Source organism: Poecilia latipinna, unplaced genomic scaffold (genome assembly GCF_001443285.1).
Source record: "Poecilia latipinna isolate Pla-1442-1.1 unplaced genomic scaffold, P_latipinna-1.0 Scaffold551, whole genome shotgun sequence".
Lineage (NCBI taxonomy): Eukaryota > Metazoa > Chordata > Actinopteri > Cyprinodontiformes > Poeciliidae > Poecilia > Poecilia latipinna.
In genome coordinates, this window is record NW_015113167.1 from 156,403 (window position 1) to 168,220 (window position 11,818).

General features: G+C 40.3%; 1 protein-coding gene across 2 annotated transcripts in view; it reads left to right on the plus strand.

Annotated features, from left to right (window-relative positions):
• The window catches only part of oprl1 (opiate receptor-like 1), an 80,846-nt gene that overhangs the window by 51,740 nt on the left and 17,288 nt on the right, over positions 1-11,818 (plus strand). For both annotated transcript variants that reach the window (XM_015041425.1, XM_015041426.1), the window contains 2 exons: positions 947-1,129; positions 1,444-1,534. In XM_015041425.1, the coding sequence (XP_014896911.1) occupies positions 947-1,129; positions 1,444-1,534 (274 nt within the window). The remainder of the gene's footprint in view (positions 1-946; positions 1,130-1,443; positions 1,535-11,818) is intronic.

Consider the following 11,818-nt stretch of genomic DNA (forward strand, 5'->3'; position numbering starts at 1 on the left):
CCCCTCGGTCTTGGTCTTGTCTTGGTCTCGGGTTAGGTGGTCTTGAACACAACACTGCTGTTTGGCTTTAAATGCTGCTGTTAAATGTGCAGCTTGTGGTTCGGCATCGTTTTGAGCTTCCATACCACACTGCTGCTTTTATAACCAAACAACCATCCAGATTTTAATAAGTCTGTTCTCTTTGAGTTCACTTCATGTTTAAATATGATATATATGCTAATTTATTTCTGAATTAGCCCACAACAGGAATGTCCAAAGTGTGGCCTGGGGGCCATTTCTGTCCCTCTGAATGATTCATTTTGCAGAGATTCACATTTCAAGAATGGATTCATTTCAGATTTTCACACACAAATAAAGTCGTCTTAAACATTTATTCATTTAGGTACAAGACATTTTTTTTATTTTTTATTAGCAAAGTTTCTGTTTTTATTGATTACACTCTGCGAAACCCAGGAACCATCGTCAAAGCTTTGTTGCCAAAAAAATAAAAGAATAAACCTAAAAACATTTAATACATTAATACTCTGATTATATTTGGATCAACAATAATTTACTGATTCTTTTCATACAAGAATTCCACTACTCTGCTTTATTAAAATATTGTCTAAGAAATAAAACGACAAATTTTCTTGAGAAATAAATATTTTCACTTTTAATTTTAAAAAATGTAACTTGACAATTTTGGCCCTGATGGCAAAAAGTTTTGACACCACTGCTGACTTCATTTTTACATATAATGTTCATAAAGAGCCTCAGAGTTTTCAACTTTTTTAACTTACTTCTGAGCTATTTGTCAAACTTCTAATTTTACCAAAACGGTGCAAAGCAGTGACGACCTGTGATTCATTACAAATTTCAAATAAAATTTAAAAGATTACTTTATCTTTATCTTGGTGCTTTTTTCATTCAAAAAGTGAATTTTATGTGCTACGATATTTGTCTGCAGGGCACCGATGTTTTCCTGGGCTTCTGGCCTTTTGGAAACGCTCTCTGTAAGACCGTGGTGTCATTCGACTACTACAACATGTTCATCAGCACCTTCACTCTGACGGTGATGAGTATGGACAGGTACGTGGCTGTCTGCCACCCCGTCAAGGCGCTGGACATGAGGACGCCCCACAAGGCCAAGGTAAGGCCGGCGGACTCCAGAGCGAGACGTTTACCCTTTCAAACACTTCACACCTCATTCCACGTCTGTGAAGTGACGGCACACATCAGGTCAGATGTTCAGAGTTGACTGAGTTCGATGAATGAGGATGTGCTTACAAAGAAACTGAGTTGGCTTGCTGAAGTCCTACTGAACAAGATATCAGGATCTGAATGAACCCAGGAAATCTAATGCACTCAGAACTCAATAAAAACATTTAATGCGTTTCAGATTTTATCTTTAACTTTGCAGAAACTCTGAACCCAGAATTCACTGCCACGTTGTTCTGTCTCTAGGTGGTGAATGTCTGTGTGTGGGTGTTGGCCTCTGCCGTTGGCGTCCCAGTGATGGTGATGGGGAACGTGGAGGTGGTGGGGGAGGACAACAGTAAGTACATGATTAACACCTGAATCCATAATCAGGTTTCCTGGACATCAGAGGTTTGAGACATTAAGTTTTTTAAGCCTCTGGCTGGTTGGTTGATCAAAGTTTAAAATCTGATCAAAATAAAGAGATGTATGTAATGTTGCTCTTTTTCTAATTGAGGATGCAGTGTGTGTGTGTGTGTGTGTGTGTGTGTGTGTGTGTGCGAACCCTGAAGGTTTAACAAATGGATAAAGCTAAGATAAATCAAACTTTATGATGGGAAATTGTTCAAGGTTGCATTGTTCACCAGCATTTCCTGAACATGTTTCCTGTTTTCTCATTTTTATTTCATGCTCGTCAAAGTTTCCTTTGCAATGGAATAAATCTGGGAACATTCATGCAATTTTCCCCATTTTTATATTTCACACTTTAAGAAATTGCATAAATTACTTTCGTATATCGAAAGAACTTTGGTTACTGCTGTAATGCAGCAAGACAGAGGATTCATGTTAGTGTGATCAGAATAACTGTAATGGCTGAACAAGAAGACCTGAAGTGACAACCAGGCAGGGAATAAATATAAAGATTTTATTCGGTTGTTCTTCTGCATTGCGAGGGAGAGCTTAGCGTTGGTGAAGATGCCAACAGAGGATGAGGTTGGATCACTAACTGAGGGAAACTAATCCAGTGTGTGATGGAGAGTCCTCCATCCTCTTCTGCTGTTTGGTGTCACTGTGCCAGAGTGTAATTCAGGACAGTTGAGTTCCCAGAGGTTCCACAAAGCGACAACCACAGGTTGACAGAGGTTGGTCCAGGGGCAGGTGAGCGTCACTGTATGAAGTCAGTCCAAAACGGACGGGTCCATCCAGAGTCCCAAGCCTGGAAGTCGATGCACACGTGGAATCAAGAAGGGGAGAAAATCTAAAAGGTAAAAACAAACGGTAGCATTTTAAGGAATGCTGGATGTGTAGACTCCTGGCCTGTGGACGTCAGCAGCTGGAAGGAGTTTTAAAAGCAGGAAGTGGTGGAGGTTGGCAGGCGCAAGTGAACTGGATGAGCTTGATTTGTTTGGAGAGCGTGAGAGAACAGTGAGATGGAGACAAAACGGCAGATCATTACACCAACGACTCTTCTGAGCCAAATTAAAACTATTCCAGGGTCTTCACAGCCATTCAAACGTTGGTGGATTGTATCAAATTTGGGAGATTTTATTGTTATGATGTTACTGCAGTTAGTAATCATCACCACTGTGGTGATTTCTGCTCCTCCACCATCAGTTTCAGTCCTGCTGCTGCTGCAGAGGAGAACACGGCATCAGGACTTCAATCAGCTGCATTCAGGAAACGACTTTTCTTTGTGGATTTCTCCATGTGCAGTCAGAAGCAATCACTCACAAAATCACAAAATTCTGTTTTTAGATTTCCATTAAGCTTTGATGCTACAGACCTGCAGTATTTTTTTTACAAGCTGAGCTGTTACTGTTGCATTACACCTTAATGTCTGAATATGTTTAGAATTAAAATAAACATTCATGTTTTGTTGCAAAACTGATTCTAAATTCAGAAGATATTCATCATTTCAAAATTGCACCTAAAACAGATTTAAATGTGTATTTAGAATCCAAACCGGCTAAATTAGGCATCTTAACTCCAACCACTATGTTTGCATTAACAGACATTGGCAACATGGGCCCCAGGAATGCCACAGAGCTTGTCTTGTTTTGTTTTGGAGGCAGATTCTCTGCCTCTCCACAGAGACCATCCGGGTCCGATCTGTGTTGGTGAGGTCTCGGTCGGGTGTGCAGGTCGTAGTGACCAGCTGTCAGACTGCATGCAGCTTCAGTCCAAACGTTCCTGCAGAATCAGTCTGCCTTCGTCAGGTTTCACTCCATACCGCTCCGTTTCACATGCGCCGCTCTTCTGGGTGAGCTACTTTGAATTTATTATGCCTGATCAAGATGCAAAGCGTTGCACAGATCCGTCCAATGTTTTATGTATGTGCTGCTGGAGAAGGTGGGTGTGGATCAAGTTTATTTGGCAGAGGGCTTGAGGATGTGTCAGCTGAGTGATCTTGTGTTGTCACTTTTGCAGCTCTGAGTAGGTTCACCACAAGTTCACCATTAAAACCGTCTTAGTGTGTGTTTCAGAAAATGCAGGCCACTTCTGGAAACTTCCTTTATTTATTCTCCATATTTTGTAAAGCAGCAACTCAAACCTTGTATTTTTTCCTGCTGCTGCAACCCTTCACACTTTGACCCAGATGCTGATGCAAACAGCAGCTTTCATTCTAATCTGTGACATGGTTATAAAGCAGATACTGTTGATTACACCCATAAATACAAATGGAATAATGTAGGATTCTCACATTGCTTCTCCATTCATGTTAGATAATTGTTTTTAATCAGAAGATCAACTTTTATGGTGAGAAATAATAAATACTTATTATATTACATCCACTTAAAATGCTATATTAGAGTTTTATACCTAAAATATTGATCAGCTTAAAAACTGTTATTTAATAATATGTTATGTTAACTTTAGCTTCCGTGTGGGGAGAGACGATCTGTGGATTTTTGTCTGTTTTGTGTTCTTGTTGGTAAAAAAAAGAGCTAAAAATACAGTCAAACAAATCATTCAGTCAGAAACAATACAATATAAATTACAATATAAATTATGCTCATATCAATAAACGATCATTCAAATGTTTTCTGAGTTTATTTGTTTTGTGTGTGAGACTCCTGAAGGGCTAAATTAATATTTATTCATTTTGATTTATCCACCAATTATTGCACATAAACAAACATTACAGACGAACAAAAAGAGGTTTTAATGTACAAAATAAATAACCAGAAAAGAGAATGAATAACAGCAATAAAATAAAATGCGTAGTTAGTGTTTCTCATCAAAATAAAAAATCTACATGATGCTAAATGTGGTAAAGTCAATCCGTTTTCAACCAAAATCTTTTCCATTAAGTTTTTGGATCAAAACATTCAGGCAGTTGAGCTCAACTGATCAGAACTCTGAATATGAAGTATTCAGTTTTATTTTTGATTGTTTGCTGGTTTGTTTTCCTGATGAAAAGCCTTTGGAAAGCGATAAAGACGAGTCGCACGTTGAGCACGTCTTGCTCTTCTGTTTGGAATCCACATTTTAATTCAGACATTTCATGCCTGTCCACATGTTTAAATATGAAATAAAGTTTCTCTCCCGTCATCAGGCTAACGCTGCAGCCAGCAGCCGATTTTTAAACGCATCACCAGAAGTTCAGTGTTCAGATTGAATTTGGTTTTAATTCATGCTGAATGGTTCATAAAGACGTTAGCCTGCTGATCAGAAGCTGTGTGTGTGTGTGAAGCTCTTCTGTGTCTCTATTACCACGTTGTGGATGATCAGAGGCTTTCATTTGCATCTCTCAGCTTGTTTCTTCTCAGATGGAAAAGCAGTGACCTGATTTATGCTCTAATCACTGATGGTTGGATTTGATTATGTCAAGAAGCTAATAGTGTTTTTCATGGGTCTGAAGTCTTAATAACGTCTGAATGAGGATTTTTTTCTTTCAGAGATGTGATGTTGAAGAACATCCCTGAAAAGTCTCATGTAAATATGGAAATAAGGGACAGAGTCATTAAATGAGTTTCACAAAGGAGGAATAATAATAATAAAACCATTTATTAGTGGGACTTTCTGCTGAGTTTGCAAAATAATTAGTGCTTACTGTAATATTATAAGCATTGAACTTAGGTTGTCCATCTATAACCATCTATCATTTACAATCCAGTCATTTTTATTCCAAGTCCAGCAGAATAAAAGCTGTGAACCTCAAATGTTCCCTGATTTCTTTTAATATTTATATTAATACAACATATATATTTCAATATATATCCATTAAATTAAATTTGTTCTAATTTCTAAAGGACCATCATTTCATTTCCATTTTTAGCTTCTAAAATAAAGAAAAACATAAAATTTAGGATGTTGATATTTGTGGACAAGCCAAAAACCACCTGAAGGAAACGTAAAAACCGAGGAAGTTACTTTAAATCAGTGTTTCCATCGACCTTTTCTAATGCAAAACTTTAAAATGTGCATTAAAAATGAAGATGGAAACATGGTGAGCAACCAAAGTTAATGCTTCCAGCTTTTATGTTTGGTCTTTTCACTAATTGATTAAAAACAAAAGTTGCTTTTTTAGTTTCTGACTCTCTGGTCAGTTGAAAAATATCCACTGCCAGGACGAATAAAACCTACAGTTTTTAGTTATTTTTTTTATCGTTACTCTTGTTTTTCCTTAAATAAAATCATTTTAAGCATAATGAACTCCTGCAAACTGTGCCTAAACCAAATTTTGGCAAATGAGGCGATTCATCATCGGGGATACGAGTTAAAAACTCACAACTTTTCTGCTAGATGACAGGCGGGGAAGTAATCCCTGAGCATTAATCCAAAAGCTCTCCCTGAACGTTCCTCCATCTTTCATTAGCGCCAATCAGGCCGTGTGAGGGAAGAGGACTGGAGGAAAGTCCCGCTTAACGCCTGCAGGCTTCAGGCAGACTGAAATGAATCAGGGATCCAGTGAGGGATCCACAGCGCCGGGACGAGGCGAATGTGACTTTCATTTACTCTGGGCCATTACTTAAGGCTTAAACAGTAAAATGAGCCTGAAAGGCCATCAGTGATGTGGTGTGTGAGAGAATCCAGCACATTAAGCTTTCATTTGATTACCTCTCAGCTGGCTGCTCTCTGCAGCCACTCAGGCTTCTCTGAACGTCTTTTCATGTCGAAATAAAACCCAGAATGACGCCTTTGTTACCGGCAGCTGAGCTTCAACATCCAGGAGACGTTAACAAAAGAAGTGTCAACTTTTACATCAGAGCATCACAAAATCAGAAACTAAAACAGGAAGGCTGAAGTATCAAACGGCGGCCATGTTTGATCCGTTTCCGTGACCTTTCTCTGTCTGAATCGGTTCGTTTCAGTCTCCTTTGAAATCCGAACCTTTGCTCCTTTCAGCTGCTCTGAACAACTTCTGATGCGTAGAGACACACCTGGGTCATTCTCTCCGCCTCCTACTCTGTCTGTTGCAATGCATCACCCCACTCAAGCACTGAGATATTTTAGTAGAGGTCATAAATATTAATGGCAAAGTCTAGCAGTGGAACCGATTCGGCTTCACACTTAATAAGCAGGGAGTGTGTGTGCTTGAAAGCTGTGTGTTTGCCTTATAGGGGTGTGTGAGTGCAGTGATGAGTATTTATGTGTTTGTGATCTGATTGTGCTGGCAGGCTTAGAAATCATCGCAAACTTGCTCTTTCAGCTCGCAGATGGCGACGTTCCTCCTGAAGAGGCCCGAGCGTTCAAAGAATTCAGCTCAGTTTCCATGGCAACGGGCCGCCAAAGCCTTTCGAATGACCTTAAATGGGCAATATGTGAGATTAATCCAAAGACAAAGATGAGGACTGAGATATGTCAACAGTAGACGTGTAAACAGGGCTGTTAATCAGCTGTAGAGCTTTAAACAGAGCTGCTGCATAAATCCACGAGCTGGCACAGGAAAAATAATCCAATTTCATTATTCTTCTCACGCTATCTTACAAACTTTCACGGATACGGGACATGTGGTCAGAGCTTTACAACTCTTAAAGTGACGGCGTTCCATTATTCACGTTCTGAGCGCTTTAGTTAGGCAGGTTGAGGTTAAAGTTTGTTCACGCAGTGAGGAACGGGGAGACGACGCAGCTGAGAAATACGAGGGAAAATACAAACTAACGTTCACAAATACAGGAAAAAATTAAACGCCGATGTTGTTGGAGCAGCTTTGAGTTCATGCTGGCGGATTTCCGGTACATTTTCTCAATCCTGTGAGTCCAGTGGTCAGTAGAGGAACTGTCGTGTTCATGTTCTGATCAGATCTCAGCTTGAAAGATGATTTGGGCTCAGATGTTTCTTTTTTCAATTTGCTGCAATGTGGATCCTCTCAAGCACAAGCAAACATAAACTGAACTTTTCTGCTGACTGGAAAACATTAAGACTTCGTCCTCCATGGCCATTGTTCTACATTTTCTCATTGACTCAAATATGGACCCCTGCTGGTCTACGTCTGAACTGCAATTGTACTGAGAAATGTTGACTGATGCTTTTTACTCAAACCACTTCCTGCTTCTTTTTGTCCATTTTTCTCAGCCAGAATTGAGTAAAAAGGCTTTTGTAAACTTTACTCTTATCCTGAAACTTAGCACAGAAAACTTTGAAACTGACTGTTTTTACCTCCAAACTCAAAGTTCCTAAAGGCAGCTAGCATGCTCTGCTAGCATGCTCTGCTAGTGTGCTCTGTGCTCTGCTAGCATGCTCTGCTAGCATGCCCTGTTAGCATGCCCTGCTAGCATGCCCTGTTAGCATGCCCTGCTAGCATGCCCTGCTAGCATGCTCTGCTAGCATGCCATGTTAGCATGCCCTGTTAGCATGCCCTGCTAGCATGCCCTGCTAGCATGCGCTGCTAGCTGCCCTTAGCTTATAACACCAACATCCTGCTGCTTTATCTGGTTTTATCATCAACGTTTTATGGAACTGATGGTTTTTTCCAAGGCATCATGAAGTGAAAGTGTTTCTGCAGGCTGTGTGTGGCTCCTGAGGGGCCCTCACACACACTCATTATGTCCTGAGAGCCGCTCTCATCTCCTCTTCTGGTTCCCACATCTTTCAATTACCTCTTTCCTCATCCAGCTCTAAAAGCCCGTTTATCTCCTGCCTGAATATTTTTTTTATTAATTCTCAGTTATCCTTTTCTTTCTTTGAATGTGGAAATGTTTTCATTGTTTTTTAAGTGAGATAAAGTCAATACTTGTAACGTTTGGAAAGTCGTGGGAAAACAAAGCTCGGACTATTTTAGCAGTTAAATTAAGAAATATGTTGGCGCTGGCTGGGAAAGGAGAGGTCCAGTAGTTAGATATTGATCCAGCTTCAGCCTGGAGCTGCAGCATAATCCCATCATCACTTTTATTAGTCTACTCTACAGCTGAGCTGGATCTGCAATAAGGACTCCGTTTCCCCTCCAGCATCGGCTCCTTTATCTCATTTGCTCCATCTTGTTCTGTGTTCTGCTCCCTTCGCCTTCATTCTGCTTCTTCTTTCTTTATATTCAGCTTTATCTTCCTCCTGTCATTTTTTCATCCCTCTCACATCTCTCTCATCTTTTTATTATTTCCCTATAATGTGCTTATTGTTGAAGGTCTCATTTTGTCCATTTCATTGCATTTTTTAGATTGCTCTATGACTAATTTGAATTCCTGCTAAATAATCAGACGTTTGAATCAAATTGCGCTTTTGGCTTCCTTTTAAACATAACTTGTTTTAATTTCTTCCTCAGTGGTGTTTTTCATATTTTTGCCATTTCATTTTCATAACATTTCAGTGGATTGGCTCTCTGGCTGCTACTGATGCAGCAGGTCGATGTTAAAGCATGATGCTGCCTCATTCCCCTCCTCCTGTCGCCGGTAAACAAACAAAGAGGCGGTCCGAGCAGCCGGAGGGAAAGGCACAGCCGGAGGGAAAGGCACTGCAGGACGCTCTGCGTAATTAGGGTCAAAAGCTTTGCCCAAGGACGCTGTGACAGTAAAGAGGCTGTAATCAACAGCCACCCTGCTGTCACTAAAAGATGCTCTGACTAATCTAGCCAGGAAATTTGCAGAACATGAGTGGAAGTGTGGGGTTTGCTGAGTAGCAACTCTGAGTCAGTCCTGCTGTCTGGAAAGATGCTGAGAGAGTGATCTCCAATAAAGCAAACTGTTCTCAAAACATTTTGATCTGGATATCATATCATTCCAACTGCAGGGGAATGTCACTCCAAATCATCCCGTCTGGAGAGCAGGGGCCTGCAGGTGCCTGGGTGTTCACCAAACCAGTGAAGACCCATGCATAACGTTTCCAGGTTATGTTGACCTAGAAGAGGCATTTGAATGTGTCACTTGGAGAGTTCAGTGTGTGAAACTTTGACAGTACGCAGAGTCAGACCCCTTCGTATCGGCTTGATATCAGTTTGTTCTGCAGAAATAGAAAGAAGAATGTTGTGTGTTGCAATAAATCCTCCAGAGAATCAGTGGCAAAACTCAAAAATTGATATACCCAGATAATCTTCATCCAATCTGACGGAGCTGGAGCGTTTTTTGCTGAAGTCTCTGGATGTGCAAAGTTTGTAACAGATTGGAGCTGTGATTGCAGAAAATGTTGCTTTTACTGAGGAGCTGAATCACACTTTCAGATTTGATTTGAAGATGTTCTGGAGAACCGTACAGGAAAAAGGCCTTTTACATCACATATATCATAGAGGAAAAGAACAAATGCTGAAAAAACGTTGGAAATTCTCCAGAGGAAGAGAGATGAAGGTTTGAATGTTCTTTATGTTCATGCAGGAATCTGAAGCAGCTTCTTTCGGTCAGGATAGCAGAAACATCCCTGACATGTTGCTAATGGGATATTTCTGCAAAGCTGCGCTGTGAAGACGCCTGTTGAATGTGCTGCAGGAATTACTGAGCCTGTGTGACCTCTGGCATTACTGCTGCAGAGCCCCATGCCTTCGTTCTTCCAGTTTCACCAGGGAACCAAGCATGGAAACTCTGCTGAGCAACAGAAACACCTTCACCAGTAACGTCTCAGTTATGAGACGTTACTGGTTTTCTCAACAATCTCAATAAAAAAAGAAAGAAATGTTAATTTCATTTAAGCACCATGCCATCAGCAAAACTTTGAAGCTTTTAGGTGTTTGACATTTACATTCTAAAACGCAGCCACTGGAAATGGTGTTTAAAACTAAATTGTCCTTCCGGGTTTCTGCTTTTTATGTGAGTCTTTATATAATTCTAAGAAATGTAGAAAAGGAAGATTACACCACCTGTGCAAATGTCACCTTTTAAATGCCGCTTTGGAAAATGTTTTTCTCTCGCTCTGAAAACATTTTCTCTGGCGTGTAAGACAACGTGTTTTTGGTGATGTGCAGTCTGTGAAGCACCTTGTGTGTCAGCCGGTGACTGAGCCGGTCACAGCGAAGCGCCTTGTAGTCAAACAGAACTTCACCTCCTGCTGGGTGTAAAGGTGTTTGACAATCTCCTCTTTTGTTTCGACTCTGACGGCTAAACGTTGGGAAAAAAGTAAAATCACTGAACAATTAAGTCATTTCCCTGCTTGTGGCCACCATCCACTTTTCTTCCTGATGTGGTTTGTTGTCTTTTTTCTTTTTCTGCAAGTCCGGCTGTAATTTGAAGAAAAGCTGGTCTCTGCTAATCTCCTTCCAAATTTACTATAATCCCAAAACCAAAGGTATCAGTTCTTGTATTTTGTGTTTTGGATCACTCTTACCGGCTCTTGTCCATCCTTTCAACTCTTTTGTTCTTTTTCGTTTTTATCTGCATGGTAACCGTGAGCCTGAGGCAGGAGTCTCAGAATCACAGCCCACCTTTTTTAAATTGATTGAAGCCATTTTTGAAGCGACTGATTCACCAAAGGGAGATTTCCTCCTTGTTGCCAAATGAAGCAGAGAAAGAGCAATAACAGTCGACATGGGAATGTGTTTGTGGGCTTTAATGTTGGGTTGTGAAGTAGCGATCACTGATGTCTCTGGAAACATCCAGAGAACCAAACAGAATCATCTAATGCTTGGCAGTCGTCACCATCAAAGCATGTTGAAGACGGTTCAGTTAGTTCATGTAGTAACATTTTACCACAAACGCCATTTCAAGACACTTTGGAGGAAATAAGAGTGTGCAGAAAATGAAGTCAAATCAAGTAAAATATAAAGTCATTTTCCTTAGAAGCATTGCTGCTCAGTTCACCTGACATTAATGTGTGAATTGCCTCTGAATGTCATCAGGTTCTGCAGAAGGCTGGTAATCTGCTTCTTACTGGATTCAGGTGTGTTGGAGTGAAGTGGTGAATGAGCAGCAGCTGAATGAAGATCTGTGGCACTAAACTAAAAATTATTCATGGAAACTGCAGCTTGAAATATCTTGACGCACCACATCATAACACCAGCCAATCCTGGAGCACCCTTCATTTCTTTGGCTCTGATTGGCTGAACACCCAGGAGCAGTGATAAGGCAGAGCGTAGATGTTGGCTTCTACGGTAGAGATGAGGCAGTTTCTCCTGTTTCTATTGATGCATGTCAAGATATATGTTGGTGTTTGAACTACTAAAATAGGTCTAAGTGATTTAGGGGGTCTAAAGCATTTGAAGATTTTAGCTGTTTGCTGTTTCATACACACACATTTATATATATATATATATATATATATATATATATATATATATATATAT